This window comes from Xiphophorus couchianus, chromosome 9, assembly GCF_001444195.1.
Source record: "Xiphophorus couchianus chromosome 9, X_couchianus-1.0, whole genome shotgun sequence".
Lineage (NCBI taxonomy): Eukaryota > Metazoa > Chordata > Actinopteri > Cyprinodontiformes > Poeciliidae > Xiphophorus > Xiphophorus couchianus.
Genome location: NC_040236.1, coordinates 19,779,406 through 19,801,490, shown reverse-complemented (window position 1 = coordinate 19,801,490; position 22,085 = coordinate 19,779,406). Strand labels below are relative to the sequence as shown.

At 41.7% G+C, this 22,085-nt stretch overlaps 1 protein-coding gene and 1 long non-coding RNA gene across 3 annotated transcripts in view; one reads left to right on the top strand and one right to left on the bottom strand.

The window, feature by feature from the left end:
• Positions 1 to 1,362: 1,362 nt before the first annotated feature.
• LOC114150463 (uncharacterized) lies at positions 1,363 to 6,902 on the top strand. Its single transcript, XR_003596753.1, has 2 exons — positions 1,363 to 3,776; positions 3,815 to 6,902. It is a non-coding gene; the product is annotated as an uncharacterized LOC114150463 (long non-coding RNA).
• A 3,298-nt stretch (positions 6,903 to 10,200) lies between these two features.
• plpp3 (phospholipid phosphatase 3) overlaps positions 10,201 to 22,085 on the bottom strand; it is a 39,956-nt gene continuing 28,071 nt past the window's right edge. Inside the window, exons 6-7 of one of the 2 annotated variants that reach the window (XM_028027688.1) lie at positions 18,674 to 18,850; positions 10,201 to 12,306 (exon numbers count right to left, since the gene is read on the bottom strand). In XM_028027688.1, the coding sequence (XP_027883489.1) occupies positions 12,181 to 12,306; positions 18,674 to 18,850 (303 nt within the window). In that variant the 3' untranslated portion in view covers positions 10,201 to 12,180. The remainder of the gene's footprint in view (positions 12,307 to 18,673; positions 18,851 to 22,085) is intronic. The other variant, XM_028027689.1, reaches the window with a different exon arrangement.

Sequence of the window (22,085 nt, the reverse complement as noted above, 5' to 3'; positions counted from 1 at the left end):
AATGACCCTTTTAATGCAAAGTTCTATAAAAATTTGCAAATAAATTCCATTAAAAGTGCCAATTTTGGCCAATCAGGATAGTCAAGATTTAACAGTGTATTTGTGACAGGCTCTGGTCGATACGGTGAATTATTCACTGGGGTGACTCCTCGGTCTGTGCATGCAAGCACTGCAGCATGCTGGGTTTCGTTGCTGCTGTTGCAATTCCTTGGAAAAGTCCATCATGACTGCAGTCAAAGTTTAAGCATTCCTGAGAGGGAAATGAAGAAAAAGCACTTTCTTCGGAACAAGCAGTCGTCTTCGGGAACGATCTGAGCGGCTCGTCTAACATCTGGTGAGTCAGAGCATTCCAAGACAAACACAGCTAACAATGGAAGATCAGCTTCCGACATGAAACATCTGCTTCGACTCATTTTGAAAAGGCTTTTTTAAAATTAGTATTATTTAAATCCTTTCTATGTTACAGATGTTTTTTTTGTTGTTTTTTTTTTTTTTAGCATAAAGCCGTAAACATAGAGGATCAATCTGTCTGCCCCATAAAACACATGAGATTCAGACGATCTGAATCGGTTTGGATCATGTTTACACATTGTTGGTGTCCATTTGTATCCGTTTGTAACAGCTTATTCCACAAGATTTACGACTACAAGTCTTTTGGAGTGCGTTTTCTTTCCGCTTCTGCATCTAGAGACAAAAACTGTTTCCATTCTCTCTGTTCTCATGGAGAGCTCCAGTGAGGTTCAGTTTTCAATTCATGCCAAAGATTCACATTTAGATTTAGATCCGGATTTGTTATTGTAGCACATTTTTTTCTTGGTTTGTCCTGTATTTATCTCTCTACAAAACAAAATCACAGCTGCATGATACTGCCACTACCTGGTTTAATCATTCTGTGCTTCACACACACTCGTTGAGAGGCCTCAGCGTCTGTTCAGTGTGTTTTTCCTTCCTAAAACCAAAAAAGTGAACATTTTTATTTTAGTAAGATCCACTGCCAGCTGGATTCAATCAGACTGAAGCACTGAGTGGTGAACAGAAACTGGTTTTATTGTGAAATAACTCTGGAGTTTGTGAATTTGAAGTGTTTCTTTCCATTAAATGCAAGTTTAAAACACACACACACGCACGTGCTCCCCCACGCATGCACACACACACACACGTGAATTTAATAAAAAGAGACCACTCTTTTACATAAAACAATTAGAATGTATTGACTTCTGTGTTTTTGCATTGCATGTCTTTCTATTATTTTATGTAGTTGCTCGGTTTTAAAAAATATTTCAAATTCAAAAGCACTTTATTGACCCCAAAGGGAAAATAAATGTTGAAATGTATTAATTATTAATTTTTTAAAAATTTTTTATTTTGCACCACCACTCTGCATTAGCCTATTGCTGGTCCATTAGCCAATAATTAGCTGTAAAATGGTGATAAAAGTGTTAATCTCAACTCTCCTGGGTTACCGGTTTAGGAACCCGATCACGTCCTGCTGAGTTTGCAGTCATGCAAATCCACTTTCCATGTCCAGATGATTGAATGAACAAAAGCTCTGTGAAATATTCAAATGCTGCAACACTGTTTTGGAACTCAGCACTGCTTTCGAAACGTACCAACGTCTTCCTCCTCGACCTCTTCGCTGTGTTTCTTCATTTCCAAGATGGCGTTTGATTTCCTCTAACCAACCACCGAATCCTCAAGAGGACAGCCGGACTTATCCTGGGATTCGAAGGAAACTTTGCTCTGAAATTTACGTACAAACATCAAAGTAAAGGAAACTAAACGCAAATGCACGCCACACATTTCAGACTCCATATCAGTTTTCCTTCACCTCACAGGTTATGGTCATGGAGATTGTGTGGGAGATCGTGAGAAGTCAATCTGCACTATTCTTTACTTCTTTTTCTTTTTTTCTCGTGAGATAGCGAGCCCCTCTACTAGAAGCGCAGAAAAGTTTGAGATCCAGACAGCCGCCGAGTCGGACAGCAGATGATAGACAGACACTCGGCATACAGATGGACCTGCCTGTGCCCTCTGCAGCAGCAGCAGCAGCCATAAAACAAACCGCTTTACCTTTCATCCCCATTTCTCTGCGCTACCTGTTAACCTGTGACCCCGGCAACCACAATCTCCTGCATCCTGACCTTTGGCCTTTCTCTCCCCCCCCCTCCCGCCCAATCCTGTAATTCATCAAACAAACTCTGTTACTTCGGCGTTTTCTTTAAGTGAAACAGTGTGCATTTCCCAACAACAGGCTGGCTACACCACCGAAGCGAGAGCTGCGGACCGCCGGGAAGCGATCAACAAATCGTAACGAGAAGACGGGGCCGAGCGGGACGGCCGATGTGCTGCTTGCCTGTGTTCGTAATCTCGGCAGAGATTGAAACCAGATGTCACGATGAGGAGAGCCGGGAGGCCGAAGGAGGAGGACTCAGAGGAGAGATGGTAGGTGAAGGGCAGGGGAGAAGAATAACAGCGTGTAACCCCTGACTGGCTCGGGTTTAAATCCCAAATGCCAGCCGTGGAATGGCAGAAAGAAAACGAGAACCAGTGAGAGCGCTCTGCCAGACCTCATAAATCTGCTGATTTTCCTGGTTTTAATAAACTTGACAGGACTTGGCGTAAAGTTTTGAAGGGTTGTCACCAGACCTTCCTTCCTTTATGTTACTAAAGGAATATTTCCTTTTTCATTTTACGTCTTTTTCTCTACATCAGCGATACACAAACGGCGACAATACGACTCCCAAAAAGCCAATTTGCTTAATCTGTGACTTGTGATGACTTCAGTTTGGGAGTTTTTTTTGACCTGCTTCTTTAAAGGAGCAAAAAACATAAAAATCTCAGTTTTCAAGATGAGTTCACTGACCAGAAAGTGAACAACCCCACAGTACTTTGTAATCAGTTGCAGCAATGTTCGCCCCCTGCTACAGAAAAACAGCAGGGTCGCAGTAAATGTCACAAAGTGGTGAAAGAGTGTATTATTTGAATATGACAATAAAAGAAGAGAAAAAAAATAAAAACACTGGTTTTAAAAAACAAGAAGACAAGCAATCAGTAGGACAGAAAAGTTGTTTACCATTACTTTTCTGTTTGAAAAGGAGGAGGAAGAAGTTAACACTTACTGTATGTAAGCCCACTCCTTATCTCGGTTTAATAAAATATATTACCTACCAACCCACTAATTATCAACAATTTGTAATTAAAATCATGTTATAATATCCATGTGCCTGTTCAATATACCGGGCCAACAAATAAATTATATTACATAGACAAACTAATTCATAACAGGCAAGAAAGTCTACGGATTGTGATAATAGAAATAAAGACAACTGTAGATATGAACAGCATCAGAATAATTACCAACTCCTTGCCAATGTCCAGCTATGAATCCTTCTTAATCTGTCTTATGTAACAATAAATACAATTTAGAGGAACAGAGAGGAAAAAAAGTGGTAGGAAGATAAGTTCAATACCAATACTACCAATAATACCAACACTAATACCAATAATGGTAACAGTAGCAGAATAAAGGAAGGAAAAAAATCATAAAACTGGCTGATGCTTGGACATTGTTTTAGTTCCATATTCAGTTTGTTCTGTTGTTTGACCCCAGTTACGGTGAAACAAAATCAAACAATTGGAATTAAATGTGGCTTTACTTGACCGGCTGCTGATCTTGCTCTGAGAGTTTTAAGACATTTCTTCCTGCTCTGATTGGTCGCTTGTGACTGGCGGGAGCAATGTATTTTTTTGCAAGAAGCAAGCAGAAAAGCTCAATGGTTTCTTACAAACCATTGAGCTAAGAAACCATGAAGAGGTTTCTTACAAACCATTGAGCTTTTCATAGTGACAGTTTTAGCAAATATGTAAAAACAACAACAACAAAAAACGTAAAGAAAAGTAACCTACTGCAACGTCAATGAATCCCTGACGTATCAAATTTAAGCAGACGCTCGTTTAATTTCGTACTCACAGAAAAACAGATGTTTAATGAAGCAAAGAGTCTCGCTGTGTTCTTGAGCTAAACCATGAAGAGGAGGAAGGAGAAACATAACATCAACACCACTTCACCAGTAGTTTATCTTCTGCTGTTTTTTTATTTTTCACACAGCCACAACTTTCCTCAGCAGAACCTTTCTTTGTCTGCTTCTGGCATTTCCTGCATTTGAACCGCACGCACATATTCTGATGGTCTGGTTGTTTACAGAAATCATTCACATCAGTCAACTTGAAAGCCACGATGCCACCGCAAGCAGCATTAGTGATACGCCAAACAATCTGACAAACATTTTTTTTAAAAAAGGAATAGGTCTGGAAAAACAGCTTCCTGTCAGGAGGACGTTCTTTCTCATTTGTGCATCAACGGTAAAGACACCCGACCCATTGTCTCTCCGAGAAACCATAAAACATCCGCCGACACCTATTGTTTGGACTCCCAGAGGAGTCGTTACCATGTTCAAGTGCAGGCCTTAAAAAAAGACAACAACCAATCATCCGACGGATTCCTCTTTACAACTCTGTGACTCGTCAGATTTTTCGAAACCGTGTCTCCCGCACTGGGAGTGGATTACAAGCGAAAGCAGCCTCCTGTTATTCCCTTTTCACCATGTGTTGTAAATGTTTACACCAAGGGAGGCTATTGAGGAGCAAGAGATTAAAAATGTGGTTGAGTAACTTCCCCCTTTTCCTCATATGTGTGGCTTGTGGTGAGTAATTTTGTCAATGACGGTTAACATAAAAAAAAAAAAGAGCAATCTCAAGAGTGAGATCAGTCTGTCTCTCAATTCATAAGTGAATATGAGTTTTACTTTGTGTTTTGTTTTTTTTTTGTCACATGACTGTTTGCATTGACGGTAAAGTTGTGTCCTGGTTCATTGAAAATCTTTGATACCCTGATGAAGACTCGATGATGTTCAATGAGATACAAGTGACTGAAGAATCCAATCCAGTAGCAGGAAATCGGTTCCCAATCAAAGATCAATGAGCTCTCTGGCGTTCTAATCTAATCTAATGCTGCTCATCAATAGTTTTTTTCCAGACAATTGTGTCAATCACAAGGGCAGAAACACTCAAGAAATGAACAAACTTTCAATATTGTTCAATCTGAAATGATTCAACGTGGTTCAATAAAGTTTTTCAGATTCTCCTGAGGTACATATCGGGTTTTTTGGGTTTTTTAAAGCCACAAAATAGAACTTCTGGCACTGTTTTGTTTCTTTCCAACAATGACTAAAGGAGAATATCAGTTTATAATCACAAAGTGGAGGATAATGTATATCCTATTCCCAATGTATGATGTCAGGAAAGCCACAACAACATGTACTTATAAATCCTTGCTTAGAAAACTAAACATCTGTAGTACGTTCCTTTAACCTCATGAGCATTTAAAAACATTAAAAATAAATGTAAAAAAATAGTTTATTAACCTCTGTTGTTTGGTTAGTGGTGTTTCGCTTGACGTGGTATCTTAGTCATGCTGACTATTCAAAGCATGTCACGCTAGAGCCACATTCACCCACTAGAACCCACACATCTAGGTTTAGACGAATGCCTCCCCACAGGGACACATTCGCATGAAGCCTGGGAGGAAGCTGAAATCAAACCCGCAAGAACACAAAACCTTACAAAGTATTTTTGGTCTAGTTTCTAGAGCGAATATCTCAGTACATTTGAAATAAGACGCACGACTTTTCAGTGCGATGTAGGAGCTTGTGTTGTCTTGTTGCAAGTGCACTAAGATATTTTCACTAGAAACTAGACCAAAACTGCTTGGTAAGATTTAGTGTTTTTGTGTGGGTAATATTCTGCCAAAATAATGTGCAGGATTTTTAACTGCATGCTTAAAATAAGATGGGTGGAACAGATGCCATTATTGGCAAAGGTTTGTCCTAATTTGTAAAGAATCATCTTTAATTAAGCACTGAATTGAGTAATTTGAGTAAAGATGAAACAATGGAGCTTAATTAAACGCATAAAAATGACTCAAAATCTTGAGTAGCTTAGAAGATTCAACGTTTCATCCCACCACCAGTTTTGTTTTGTTTTTTCCCCTCCAGGCAAAATCTACTGATACATCAATTGAATCACAAGCTTTACTGTCCCTCGCTTCTTCGCAGTAAATTGTCAAATTACAGTCTTCAAGCCAGAAAAGCACGCATTGTCCAGTAAATTCCTGGAAGCTAGCATCACGGCTTTATGAGCACGATAGATGGGCCGAGGATCTGGACGCGCTGCTCGGCTCGTTGTCAGCGAGAAAGACGGACGGTCCCCGTGAGCTGACCTCACGACTTGGCACCCTGCAGAATGACTCAACAGATATGAAAATGTTGCACAGACACAAGGATGGCTACTAAATCATCCACATCTGGATAAGAGCTAGAGGAAAGGAGCTGAGTCCTGACTCGCTATAACTCATAACCCGGCAGAGTATCAGGTTCGGCTCCGAGCAGGTGACGGGTTGAGGTGATTTTGGCGGGACGAGCGAGTCCTCTGGCAAAGCTGGGAGAAGAGCGGGCACAGAGACAAGAAGGATTCTCGCTTAACCCCATATTTTAAGATGTAAGGGATCACAGACGCCTGTGCTCCAGTCTTCTAAATCAATTTTCTTTGAAACTCTCGCTGTTTGTCTTCCTTTCCTTCTCTACGTCCTCCCGTCTTGTCTAAAGACACATTGTGCTAGTCCTTAGCAATAAACTGCTGACTGAAGCTAATTCCTGCTCCAGATAAGCGTCACCTGTCTGCGTCACTGACTTTTTGTTGCGGTCAAGATATAAATAATAGCTTCTCAGTCTAAAGTTTATGCACTAACAAGCTGTTTTCTGCAGCGATGAGATGTACCACAGAATGAAAAAATATAACTCTTAATAAAACTTAGCGTCCGTCAGAAACTTTGTCTTGTAAAAAAAGAAAAAAGTTTAGAGCAACTAAAAATCCTGCTTCTCCATTTCCGACCCATCCAAGTTCTCCAGATAGGCCTAAATTGGACTGATGTTCCTTTACTGGCAAACAGTTTAAGGGAGGTAAAATAATAGGATTTAGCCTTGCCCACGACGGAAAAGCCATTTTGGCGTTGAGGTTTGGTGAAGAAAAGTGGGGAAAGTGAATTTTAGGAGACACATTGGATAAATCTTTTAACGAGAAACAACCTGGGCGAGGGAGATGAGGTGGACACTGAGAGCATTTATGTGAAGATGACATAATCACCTGCTGGCCCCCACGTAGAGCCAACATCTGCAAAGTTTATTACCTTCCTATCCTGTTGTCTCTTCACACACTATTTCCATCCATCTGCGCAGACACTAAGTCACGCAAAGGCTGTGCTGTTAAGTGTGGAGTGGGTAATTGTGCTTCATAATCATGTACAATTTACATTCATGTTTTGCCCTCTTCTCTGTAGGTTCGTACAGCCATACGACAGAGGAGTTCACACAGTGGCCAGGCGTCGGCGCTCTGCTCACGTCCCTCTAGAGGGAGAGCGAGAGTCGGCATCCTTACACTCAAATATGTCCAACTTTCAAAAGTTTAAAAAGTGAAATGTATGGTGTAGCAGGGATAACAAATACTAGCTAAAAATGCTAGCTAAATGCGAGCATTTTTAGCTACTGCTAGCTAAAAATGCAGTAGCATCAATCCAATCCCAGCCCAGTAGTTGTGTGGGTTTTGGGTAAGATACTCAAAAACGTTTGTTATTCAGGAGAGATTTTAGTTGTTCTTTATTTTTTTATTAAGAGTAACGAAACATGATCAAAAACACATATTGTCACCCTCCTAAAATGATGGCCTTTTTTTTCCGCCAAAAGTGATTTTTGACAAAAAACAACAACAAAAAATACAACATTATTTTAGGAAGGTGGAAATATATATATATTTATTTAGTTTGAGATTATATTTGTTAACTATGAAATATTATTTTCAGATGCATTTTGAGACAATATGTGCTATTTGAATTTTGTTTCTCTTTTGAAGCTTTCACAAGACAATGTTAATCAATAGGTGTTTGCATGTCATGTGACGCGAGGGAAAGATGGTATTTAAAGCTGAAAAGTCTTTGTTTTTGCATGATGTTAACCTTAAAAACAGCTGTGTGACTAGAAACTCACTTTTAATAAATTCTATCTATTTGATGTGCAGATCTGTCTTTTTGCAATATTATTATTTCTATATGGGATTGCTTTTCACCTAATCCAGCGAGTCTGGATTTCACTTCTACATTGAACTGTTTCTTTTTCTCTTTCTTTTTTTTTTTAGCAGATAAGGTTCTGAGTTCCTCCAATCGAATTTGGAAATGAAATATTTTTTAGGAATGGCCTCATTTGCTGGAGTGGGAAGTGATAGTTCAGTGGTAGTTTTATAGTCAAAAGGCTCTTTTTAAATTCTACAACGCTTTAATAAATGCTCTACATTTGATTTAGAGCATTATATTGAACATTTTTGATCTTCTACCTCATTTAAAGGTGATAATGGGCAAAGCTTACTTGCTTCACTGTTATCATTGAGAAAGACCCTGGAAAATATTAATGCAAAATCAAACGGCATAAACTGTAATCAATGTTTTCCCCTGCATTTTAAAACGACAGAATAGTTTTCCTTCACAGCGACTACTGATATTCTCCTGGTGGAAAAACAAAATCTTTCAAGTGGAGCAGAGGAAATAGGTTAATCTTTTCCTTCCCTTTCAGTCACAATAATCAGACTATCATGTCTGACAGCATTTTACGCCGGATTGAGGCTTCATTCACCTATCGAAGCGTGTCGCAACATCCGAGACAAAGAGTAGGTGTTAATCTCACGCAGTAATCCTCGCGCTGTTTAGGGATGTGCTTATATTAAGCATCATCCCGTCACTCCGCTAGCCTTCTTATAATCACAGATAGCCATGAAACAATGTGGATTTAAGAAAACTGGGTCAGTGCTTAAACAAATGAATCCTCTTGCTGTTTATATATATATATATATATATATATATATATATATATATATCATGTTTAGTTTGCTATTGTACACTTTTGCATGTGGAAGTGTCCTAGTTATAGGAAACTTGACAATAAAAGGAGCCCCAGTACCAGAACACATTTTTTATTTTTTATTTTTTGCGAATCTCAAGAGTTACTCTAAACTTTATAAGATCCAGGGTGTGTTTTTTTTTTTTTTAACCCAGAAAACAAGATGTAATACACCCAACATGCCAAAAATGTTACCAGCATTATGACTACGTATTTCTCACGCAAACAGGAAGTCTGACTTGATGTTTTAGGAAACACAGAACACTAGCATGGAGATGGCAGTGAGGGATGAGTAATAGAAATGGAGGGAGTGGATTGTACGGCATGTCATGGCCACGGCCGCACACCCATTACTGCAGAAGAGGTGCACAGCAGTATGTAATACCTTGGCTCTGTCTGTGGTGGCCCTCTGCCAGCTTCGCTCTGCTCTCTTGCAGCCAAACAAGACCACAACATGGGCCTCTCCGCCTCGGCAGCAGCCCGTCTACTATTACAGCCACGCATGGCTGACCCCAGACCTGCCAGCTGTTCGCCGGCACCATAAATCTATGCTAAGGCTGACCTCAGATCAGCTGGCCCAAATGACCAAAAGCTCAGGGGAAGTTTAATTATTAGTTCATGTCTTAAATAGATTCTTTGGCACTTATCTTTCTTTAGATTTGTCTGGTTTTGTGTACATTAGATGGACTTTTTGCCACCTATTCTTCTGAAAAGCCGTTTTTGGTTTGGATATAAGATTAAAGTTCTGTTTTAAAACCTTTTGCACTAAACAGCCGCATAAAAATTCTGTGTATATTTTTGTTCTCTGGCGTCTTGTTACCATCAGATTGTTAAAAAATAAATTATCTAACAGAAGAGGCTTAAATGTTCAGCAGACAGTTTTTTAAATTGATGGCACTGCTATTTTTCATAAGAAAAAGAAAGAAAAGTTATTCTCTCTTGGTTGAAACTAATCCTTTAATTCAACCAACATGTCTTTTCTGACGTGTGATATTAATGCTTTTGAGGGGCCCAGCCAAAGTCCTGGATTAAATTAGATCTTTGGAGGGAGCTGAAGATTAGGGTGATGGCACAGCGGTCCTCTTACCTCAAAGGCTTGGAGCTCATCGGCCAAAATTAACCCTTTAGATACCAGTGGGAACACGCAGTTACACCAAGGACATCAAGTCAAGCAAAACACCTTCACTGCCTGAAGCCAAAATATGTGTTCATAATGAGCTTTTTATTTAAAAGCACATATATCGGAGCTAAATACATTTAGCAGAAAAAACAAAAACAGCATAACTACATTTTGTTTGTACAATAAAAAAACGAGACGATACAAAAATACTAATATCGAGTTTCAATACAATCGGGGGTGTATTTTGTTTTAATGCACATTACAAATGTAACTATTACCATCTACAATAGTTTATCTAAATACAAAAGAATCTTGTCAATCGATGCTTTTTAAGCAGCATTTTGTAAAGAACATAGGTCTGTAATTATAGTGGATATATCTAAAATATGTTAAACAATATTTTACAGAGTTCATATTAGTGATCTATACATTATTTATATATTTATAATAAAAAAAAATAAAAGAGAGAGAACGGCTTGGTGAAATTGATAGGACGGACTATACAGTGGAAGAAAAAAAAAGAAAAGATGTGCAACATAGTGGTGTGTTGTTGGATGAGGAAGTCTTGGTGGGCTGTAAATAATAATAAAAAAAGCACCTCTGTGTCCGGTAATTGTTAGTGATTACACAGGGCTACCTCTACACATGCAAGGCTAAAGATGCTCCTCAGATAAAATATTAGATCCACAGTTTTTAGAACATTCATCTCGCTCCGCGACACTCAGTGGCACACGCCAATGCACACTCAGCACAGCCGACGGCGTGCTTGTGTGCGTTTTCAACTGTCACACACACCACAGTTTTGTCAAGACGGAGTTCCTTTTCACAGGGCACAGCGCTGCTACACACACATGACGTAACATACAACAACAAACACACACACACACACGCCAACACGCGCACCGAGAGACGAGCATCCATTGCCGATGACGGATTGGGTGGGTGAAAGCTCCTCCCTGCCAGCAGAAGGAGCCTAAATCATCCCTAAAACGATGTGCCAGCTTTAGTTGGAGCTCATTATGCATTCTCCATGGCAACGGGCCCCTATCGCTTCCTCCACCTGTCTGGAATCCCAGGCAGGTGGCCCCAGAGCCCGGCAGAGGCACGGCACAGCCACGCCTGCCACACGGCTGTCGGGAAGCTGCTGGGAGGAAAACCTGCCTTCTTCCACAGACAATGCTCCGACCTCTTTCCCCCCGTTACTACATCTACCTTCGAGAACTGCAACATCCCGGGTTTGGGCTGCACTGAGAGTCGACCGCAAAAAACCAAACAAAAAAACCTTGACTGGCTAATGCTGAGACAGAGACAGTGTAAGGCTGTACGGGCTTCACTTTCCAAAAAGAGCTCTGCGAAAGGCCTCTGAGTTTTGCGTAGATCAAGACGTAACCCGGTCTCAGGGCTCAACGCCGTCGAGTTTTTTTTGTTTTTTTCTTTATCAGCCAAACAACTCAGGCAGCAAGTGGTGATAATGGACAATGAAGTTCAAACAGTGCTTTCAGTTACATATTTCTATCTCACTTATATTCTCTGCTGCTAACTATTGAAGTTAAGATCCTTCCCTCGGTTGAGGAAGTTGTTGTCCAAGGCCTCACAGGGTTGGGAGAGGACGCGTCCTCTCCCCGCTGCTCAGGGGTTTTACAGTCCACCGGTTTCATTCGTGTGGCTACGCTTCAGTCAAACCTCTGCAACTGCAGCTCCTGCCGTCAGCTCATCAGTTTCCATCGTTTTTAGTTTTTCCTTTCCTCGTTCATCTCTCAGGTACTTCTTTGCTTGTGCTCCGACAGACAAACAGATGGGCTCAAATGTTGATTAGTAGTTACCAGTATATTAGGGAGACAACAAGTCTGGGTAGTGAGAGTGGACTCTGCTGTGCAAATCTGACACCCTAGTCCACAAAGAGCGCCTCACTGGGCACTGGGAGGATGGGAAGGAGGAAGCAGCTACAGTCTCTTGTCGCTACATTCTACTGTCCAATGAGGGGCTGGGGGGAGAGTGAGGGGAGTGATGAGCAGCGCTGTGATCGGCTCGTCGGTCAGGGCGAAGGAAGTGGGGCCTCCCTCACACCATGTTGTGGTGATTGTTCCTGTCGATGTCGGACGAAGGGAGCAGCTCCTTCTTGATCGGGGAGGGTGGGGGCGTGGCCAGCTTCAGGCCGGGCTTGAACAGGTCGGACACGTAGAATACCTGGAGGAAACGGATGGAGGCAAAAGTTAGGAGGTGTGAAGGAAAGGAAGAATGGAGGGAGTATAAATGCACCTGGGGATTTTCTTTATTAGGTTTCAGTGGATTGTGATTCTGCAATCATAGCTGAATGAAATATGATAAATAACACAAATTGTCACGACTGAGAAAACTACCACACCTAGTCAAGTTTTCTAATTTATTGCAAAGCGAAATATAAATAAATAGAGATGTGCCAAGAAATTGACAGATGAATGACATTGTACATTGAGTTTTTGACCATCCCGTAGAAAACTCAAAGATCCTATCGTTTTCCACTCACTAAACTCACCACAACTTAGCACTAACTGGCTTTGCTAGCATCAACACTCTTCAACATGGATGCTGCTACTGTGTGCTAGCCTAGTTTTTCAAAGGAAGCTATATCTGGTACAACCAAGATGTTCATTCAAACAAGCAGATGTTGAGATCACAGACAACAGGAAGGCTGAACATCTTGCGGCAAAGTTAATCTGTTTTATGTTTTCGAGGTTTTAGCCTAAGTCTGATGTGGAATATGCTGGATTTGAAAATGTTGGCGGCTTCTTCTGCTCTGAATAGTGCATCTCTATTTGGATCAAGGGTGTGGAATTCATTGTTGTACCGTTTCAAGACACATCACCTCTTCCATGACATCAACATCTCTTTTTATTTATTTAATAATTTGTCATGTTGACTGAGGCTCTAATAGTGTCCCCTCAGTAGTCTGTTGAACACAAGCAGAATTAATCAGAAAGCAGGTCAAGCTGTCAGTTTCACTTTCAGTTTCAAGCATCTTGCACGCCCAATGAGTGAGTACCACAACACAGTGAAATACTATGTCCAGTCTTTCAAAACACAGAGTAATGAGGATATGTTTAAAATAATTTTTTTTAAAGAAACTTGTAGGATATAAATAATTCAGAGCAATCCAAAAGAGGTGCACACTAAATACACAACTCCTCTTTCTTTTTTCATGATGCATTATTATTATTATGATATGATTAAAAGGAACACCCCATCCTGCTGGTTTCCTCAATTTTTCCATCCCATTTTGTGCAGTTCAAGTCTGAGTAATACGACAGTGAGTCAAGTGTGACTCACTCTAAAATATCAGATTTTGGCAATCATGACATGTCACTAAAGGTAACTTTTACATCAGCGCATGAGTTAAGTCTCCTTGGCATTGATGAACAAACAAAGAGAAATAGGGGAGGGCTAAAATCCAAAATGAAATCTCTTTCTGGAATCTCAGTGACGTCATATGTCAAACACGAAAACAGCGAGGCATGGACAGGAAGCGTGAAAGCATTTTAACAGTGAACTCCTACATCCACGCCCTCTACCCCGGGGTCACCCATGACAAACGGTGGTTTGGCCAGGCACAAAGAACTGGCCGGCGGAGCTGCTTTTCCTTCAAACAAGCTGAAGAAGTTGAGGGTAGAGCCTGGCATTTACCCTCACACTCTGCCAGGACAGCCAGCTTTGTGATGCCAGCGGATAAATCCAACAGGGATTTTGCATGCCGTTCCTACATTGGGGAATACCCCGAGGAACCAATTTGACTTCCATCATTGTTTTCTGGAAAACTGCTCAACATGTGGTCACTGATGTATTTATACACTCTGACTACAAGCATCTCATTTTGAAGGCTATGATCAGCACAAAGGGAGCCTTTTCTGCGAGAGCTTGACATTTCCTGACCACGCAGTGACCATCGCTGCAGAACAGTAAGCGATAGATAAGCTGTAGATACACACAGCCGCTGTCACACTTCCCTAAACGGGCTCTTTCACTATGCGGCGGTTGGTGTGTGTGTGTGTGTCCCATGTAGAATATTATGATATGATTAGGAGAGCGGAAAGGATGTGAGTTCATATCTCCCAGAGTCACGCCAGCCCGCATGGGAAACCCTCCGCGCTCGTTTCCCATCGGCGTCCAATGGCAGCCGGGCGCAGTTGCTGCGTCACCAAAACACCAACCTATCGCTCCCCAGCTGCCAGGCTGGAGGGGGGTTATCGTGACCACACCACATCCTGCCACTGACACAGGCATGCACAGCCCTGTTGCCCCATTGTTGTCTGGCAAAGCAACTCAGCTCTTTCTTGCCTCACACCTGGAGCACAAGAGATGAATCTCTAAAGGCATGAGTGAGAAAGACTCTGCTTAGGTGTTTAAAAATGACCCCAGACACATGAAGAGGCTTGAGTCACAAAGGATGTGACTGCACTAACTTTAGGGACTGTACGATAATAATAATGATAAAAAACCCCCAACTAAATAACTAATCAGGTCATTTGTGTGTCTGAGAATAAAACTGTGAACTTGTTTTCACATAACCCACATAAAACCTGGCCCAGTTGTTGCTCTCAGTCGGCTACCGCACTGTTTCCTCGCCTGACAGACAAATATAAATGAATATATCTTACTGTCAAAAAACATCGCTGGTGTGGGAACTATACAAGTCTATGTATCGAGTCTATGTATCAAACTAAAATAACAAGATTATGTAAAAGCGATATTGTTATGGGTAACGTATTAAGTTATTTGATCAGAAGACAGAATAATTGCTGCTTTTCAAATAAAAAAAAGAATAAGACCATCTGGGTTTCTTATTCGTCATGTGTCGTGTTTTCAGTCAAGGTTATCATTCAATGAGAATCTAACGTCTAAATCTAAAGTGCATGCCAGCTGTGTCTCACTGTTGATCCTTAAATGTGGCGAAAATACAAAAACATATTACCAAATTATTTATTCCTCATCTGGAAACATGAAACTAATAGTTTCTGCATTAGAAGTGCCATGTGGGAGACATAAGGAGCCTCTAATGATATACCTCACAACACTGCAATGAACTTCCTCTCTCAAACCAAGCTTTTATTTGTTTATAAATGTATTGCTCAAAAAGCTAGAGGATTGAACTTGCTCAATAATCTTTGATACAACATTTTAGGTTTCAAAAGTGACAAAGTATCTATTTCAGTTGTAAAGTTATTTTTATGGGATGCCCAAGAAGCAGTTTTAGTGGCTTGATTTCTCACGTCATGGAAGGACTGTGTTTGCTGCACGCTGCCAATCAGATGGCTAAAAAAAGGCTTGTACACTTCCCCTTTTGCTTACAAGGAAGGCAACATTTGAAACTAACACATATTTCCAGTTGTTACAAACTATCACCGCCATGGGAGGAAAACCGAACATATCCCAGCTGTTACTCTTACTGAGTCAATATAATATTAAAAAAACTACAGTTGACATGACTGTATCCATCAGCTTGTTATACTTGTGTTCTTATGAAAACAGTAATATAAAAATTGTGCTTTAATCTGAACGAAAGGCACTTAAAAACCATCAAATCCAGTGGCAACAGGTCCTTGCCACCCAGACAATTGCAGACCCGGGGTGGAGGGTGGGATCGTGACGCATCCAGTTGAAGAAAGCAACTCAGCACTTTCTTGCCTCACACCTGAAGCACAAACAATGAGTCTTTACCTATAGACCTCTAACCATCAGTAAAATTAACCCAGTCACTGAGAAAGCTTGAGTCACAAAGGACGTGACTGCACTACATTTAGGGACTGTAAAGCCCAACAGTGACATGCATGTAAATACCTATGAGTGTATTTCTTCTCAACCACAAACTCGGCAAGAAATACCTTCACACTGGTCTAAGGCTTGGTTACCTTAGACCAGTGTGTATAGAAGAATACCAAGGTTTAAAAAATTTCCCATCATATGGTTCCTGCAGTGAAAGTTTTTTTTGATATGGAGAAACTTCACAACTTCTCTTTCTGCTTGCTGATTGGACAGGCGGAACGCTAACAGAAGAAATTGAGCTCAATGGGAGAAATCCCAGATGGAGCACTGAAAGAGGATGAGAATCGAGTGGAAATGTGAAGGAAAGCAGCTTAAAACTATGCTAATCCTGGTACCGACATTCAACTGGGAAAATCCCAGGGAAACCACAAAGTGAGCAAATCAAGCTGTTCTAACAATGCAACGTTTATATGTAACCGTCACAGCTGCTGTTTTTAAAAATTTGTGATAGTGACAATTTGCATAATGAGATGGGTATTTTTTATCCAGGTCACAACTGCATCTAAAAAAAATCTCCCCCCAAAATGTATTACTTTTACAGAACATCTTACACTAAATGCACATGCAGTAAGTAAAAGAGAAGACGTTAAGCGAAAAAAAAAAATCAGTTTCTGGGTTCTGCAGCATCTCGAGGTGTGAACTCACTCTTTAGTTCTTCATTTCTCACTTTAACAGACTCGGGGTGAAACATGTGAAACACCTGAAGATCTAAAGATGTTCACACCTTGATTTGGGACTTCAGGGCGGGAGCTTCTAAGCGGCCGAGCGCTTGCACCTCCTCTGTCAGGCCTCCACTCATCTCCTGTCAGGCCCTTTCTGCTCCGCTGCTCGCCAAGAGGCTAACGCAGCCGCGCTAAAGTGCTCACAGATGTGTGCTTCTCCAAAGACCGGGGCCAATCTGAGAGAGAGGGGGGGGGAGCGGCGGGGGTGTCAGGGATTGTAAAGCTAACCTCTCCGCCTTGATCAACCTCAGCTTTCACAGCGTGCCTGTACATGTGTGCGGATGTGAATAATGCAGTGAGACAGCATTAAGCAGTGAGACAGCATTAAGCTGTCTCACTGCGAGGCGGGGAGGCCTGTGGATTCAGAAGAAACCCACACACTCATCCCGAGCCAAGATGAAGACAAGGCTCCTCTCTCCTGTCACCTCCCTCCCTTCAGTCCTCTTGCCAGGCCTGCCTCTTCGGAGGTCGGGCTCACACACACTCAGCGCCCTCTCTCCGAAAAACGTCATTTTCTCACTCGTCAAGGCCGACGCCGTCAACCCGAGCTGCGCCCAGCTGGCCGATCGCCGGCTTTTTTTTTTCCCAGAGTTTGAGCCTCTTTTTTTTTTTTTTTTTGCGCTCAGGTTTCTGATCACAAATCCTTTAACACCCCCGCCCCTGGCATCACCGGAACGCCGTCGCACCGCGTGCAATCCCAACATCTGCCCAGGCGCCACTGCTGAGCTCTCCCTCGATTTTACAAAATCTAATTCTTTCCACATTCTCCATCCCTTGTCCGGGCGCAAAGGTGAGAGAGGCCGGGGCTGCGTTTGTGCATCTTCCCGTCTTTTGCCAGAGGCAGTGTAGTTGTAGCCAGAGCCTGCTATGTTGATACAACCAGAGCCACCAAATTTTTAAAAAATGCCCTCCCCTTCCCCCCAAAAATAATTACCAGCCTCGTTCTGGTTTCTAAACCTAATCCTTTCTTTCTTACTCACCCTCTCTCTCTTTTAACACCCTGCTCGTCATTCTCTTGACCCATTTTCAAATTTTCCTTGGCCCTGTGTGAGCTTAGAGTAATGATGAGGGTTAGAAACATCATCTGGAAACCACTTCGATAATATGTAGCTTTAGCAGGGAGGAAGGTTGGAGTGTCTGCGTCCCTGAGCAAAGACCAATGTGTTAGTCATTACGGGCCTCTCTTCTCTTCACTACCTGCTAAAGTATATATGTACATAAGAAAAATGTTTCACATTTTGTTACAACCACATACTTAGTGCAGAATTGTGAAGATAAAGGAAAAGATGCATTGTTTTATAACTGGACGATACGGCTGAAAATGCACCGCTATATCAGTGTTTCACATCATTCGATAACGATAATTATTGATTTGTATTTTCTTTTTTGTTTTAAATATCTGAAATACTGCCAAGTGGCAACGTGACCTTTCCTGTGTTATCTGCAGTTTTCACTGCACTGCGTCGCTTTTTATTTTTAAGAAGTTAGGAGTCATGTTGGCGAAACTTGAAACGGCTGAAAGTCAACTTGTTAACAGATTGTTGGTAGGTAACCAAAGAGCGAGTGATTTAGTTGGTGCCACCAACCTCGATTTGCTAGCTGTGAGGGGCCGAGCGGCTAAAACCTTTCCTCTGCCTACATCCCCCAGAATGCTGTGCGGTTCTGGATAGGAGTTCAGTAAAATTATTGAACGCTATTGGACATAATGTCTATTGATATCGATCACTTGTTTATTGCGATACATATTGTTGTTGATTTATTGTCCAGCTCTATGTTGTTTTCAAAAATCTGAACAAAAAAAAAAGTGAAAATTATGTTTTTGGGACCTTTAAAAAGGTTTTCTTCCGGGTTTGTCCTGAGTCTAGTTCCATCCACAAACCTTTCTGCCTCTGCTGAAAAAGACATTTCTCTCAACAATGACTTCCTCGCTCTATTTCGTGTCTCATAAAATCCCAACTTTCTTTTAAGTTTGCCTTCCATTCCTATTCAGCAGAAGGTTTTTTTTTTAGCGTGTATTGTGTCGGGTATAGACTCACTATGCAGTAGGCCACCAGGGCTCCCTGCACAAATCCCGCCAGCACGTCGGTCGGGTGGTGCTTGTGGTCAGAGATGCGTGATAATCCGGTGTAGAAGGCCATCATCACCAAGGTGAACTGGAGCAACGGGCGGAGGAGGCGAGCGCCGCGCCAAGTGAACCTGGACTGGATGTAGAACTGGAGACAGAGAGAGGAAGAAAATCAGTGTCATTTTATTCAAGTCCTTCTTCATCCATGCACCTGCAGCAGGCGTGCGTGTGCGGGTGTGTGTGTTATTACAGTCTGAGAGGTCTAGACTGAATCAAAGTGGGCAGGGGAGACACAGCCACAACACAAGCTTATGCCTGACTGGTTGAGGTCCGGACATGACTGATTAATGGTTACACATCGCAGCTGTAAAAACAGCACAACCACAGGGAACCAGTGGATTACACACACTCACACACCCCCACACACACATTGATGTAAATCTAAAAGAGGATGTTTCAGCAGCGTTTTTACTTGTGATGAACTCTCTGCCTTTTTTTTTTTTTTTTTTGGTGTGAACTGCATATAAAATAGAAGCGTCCCCCTCCGTCTGACCCCGCTCCCAGCCATAGACTCCTCTCTGGGTCAAAATAAAAGCTGAAGGGAACCAAAACAGGAACAAGTCAATTCAAGGCCACTTTCAGTCACTTGCTTGAGTGCAAAACATACACATTCCTTGCTCCTTTTTTTTTTTGTTCTTCATTCACTTAAAATGTAGAGGTTTGAGGTCGACCCAGGTTCTGTGGACATCCTGTGTTTCTGCACACAGACATGCCCTCAGCTTCCTGTCTCTCACACCTAGTAGACAGAGTTCCTGCGAAAGTCGGCCTAAGCCAATTTCAAGTACTCAACCCACTCCTCATTACTTCAGTCATGTAATCCACTTAGCTTACAATACGTGCAGGGAAATACTCCAGGGTTTTCTGGCAGACGTCTTGATTCCAGACCCAAACCATCACACTACCACCTCCCTGTATAGGTGTGAGTCTTTTCTAAAAAGCTGTTTTAGTTTCATACCGATAGATATATATAAGTGATTTCTTGATCCCAAGGGTTTGACAGTAATCAGGCCGTGGTGTGGGTAGTGACACAGAGGTCAGCTTTCAAAAATAGATGTGGTCAAACACAATTAATTCTCAAAGTGGTTGGTTTAGTTAGATTTCTCTTTATTTTATAAAATAAAATTCAAACATTTGAAAACTCCATTTTAAGGCTGCAACTAATTATTTCAGCATTCAATTACTCGAGCGACTATTCTTGTAATTAATTGATTAATTGCATAAAAAATAACAGCAAATTCTGCTGATTTTTCATTTAAGCCATCCTGTACAATGTTAGAAGCACATTAAAAGATGCAAATAAACAAATGACTTGATTCACATTTTAATAAGAAAATAAATATTTTACTGACTGAAACTCTTTCTTTAATCTGCACACTTGATCTTTTTTATGAACTGATTAACTCATTGGATAGAAAAAGGTGCTAAATAGCTTTGGGGGTTTTTTTCAACAGAATGTATTTTATCTTCAATGCTTAATTACTGCCCTGAATATGTTGTTCCTTCAACAAATGGTCATTCTTTAAAATCTGGATAGTGCAGATAACGATTAATCGTTTACTAAATTCGTTGGCGATGATTTCAATAACCGATTAATCCGATTAATCGTTTCAACCCTACTCCATTCTTCAGGGTTTTGTTGTCTGATCTTAAAATGTGTTTTGGTGACATGAAACCTTAAGTTGTAAAGGAAACAAAGAAGAACTCTGTCAGGGGGGCAAATACTTTTCTCAGCACTGAAGGTGTGGCCGTAAATCTTACACATATTTCCGCTCCGGTACAAAATTATTGTTCTGCTCCCAGACGCGGAGGAAGCAATCCCTCCCGTGCCTTCTTGTCTCAGTCTCCTCCTCCCTGGGATGTTTAGATTGCAGGCTTCCTTTACTGCGGTTGTCAGGTAGAGGGGTCTGGGTTGTCGATAAGGACTTGAGTCACAGAGCTTCCCGCCACCCACGGCTTATGAAGTCAAGAAAGCTTCATCGGAGATTAGAGGTGAAAGAAATAATGCCTTTGTCAGAACAAAGACTTGCACTGACCTGCCAGACAACATCACCTTATCTAAAGTGAGTAGACCCAGACAGCCTAGCTAAAAGCCTGATTCAGCAGAAGCTGAAAGAAAGTCCCGATGAGCCACCGAGAGAGTCGACGACCATCTGAACCAAAACGTTTCCCTTTTAAAACTCCAAATCTTCCTCCAATAATAAGATCCGAGGAACGCGACAGTAAAACGCAACAAAAGGAGCCCCGGCAGATTCCCATGACACCGGGGACCCTGGAGCGGCAAAGAGTCTAGCGGTTTCCGAAAGAATCCAGCTCGGCCTCCGCCGAGACCCGCTCCCTGAGGGGCCTCTCCCGCTCGGACTCAAAGTCAAAGTGTTAGGCGCGCTGAGAAGCACAAACAAACACAACAAAGCGAGAAGGAATGAGGACGCGGACTCGTTTCACATGCCCCTCTCTTCGTTTTGAGACGAAAGGAACATAACAGAGCCGCTCGCATGTCAAACGCAAATATTGTTTCCTGTTTGACAAACGATGGGCCCTGTTTGCTACCGGATGGCATGAACTTATGGTAATGTTGCGTGCAGATGAGAGAAAACGCAAGCCAGCTGAATACACGCACATGCCTGCTAGCTGCGGCTGTGGTGTTGCTGCGCGCCGTGCCGTGCGGTCTGTGCCAGTTATCTGTGTCATTTCAGAATGAGCCGAGCAGGGCCCGGCTCCGACCATGGCGGCCTGACAGGAAGCGAAAAGCTTCAGAATCACAGACAGGCGCTGTGGAAATGACTGACGCTTTCTGAGCAAAAACACGATGAAAGAATGAGGGGAAGAACCCATCTTTTCTTTTTTTTTTGTGCTGGTAGGAAGAGGGGAGTTTTTGTTGAGCACAAAACAAAACTGATTGTGTGCTTTGCCAGAGCCAATTCACAGAAGGGACACTTCATCATTATGAAAATAGCATAAATGCAAGTGGGTATAAACATTTTTTATTTGCCAATAAGTAGTCGGCAAGGAGGAATATTGCAACTAGTGACTCAGACTTGTAAAAAAAGATGCAGCAAAAGAGCAGGTCCATGGCATATTCCAAAACATTTAATATGTAATGACTCAAACACGGTTTCTTGGTTAAACCTCTGCTTGTTGGTAACTACTCTTATTCCTTTCTTTCTCTTTTTACCAAAAACTGAACGATAAAAGTCGTCAGTCTGGTGCTTTGGTCTCACCTTGCCCCTTTTTTATTGAAAGATAATTTTGTTTACAGGGATAATTAATTTTATTTGTTGTTTCTGTCGTTTTCTTTATTTATCTTGGATATTTCAAATGTCTTC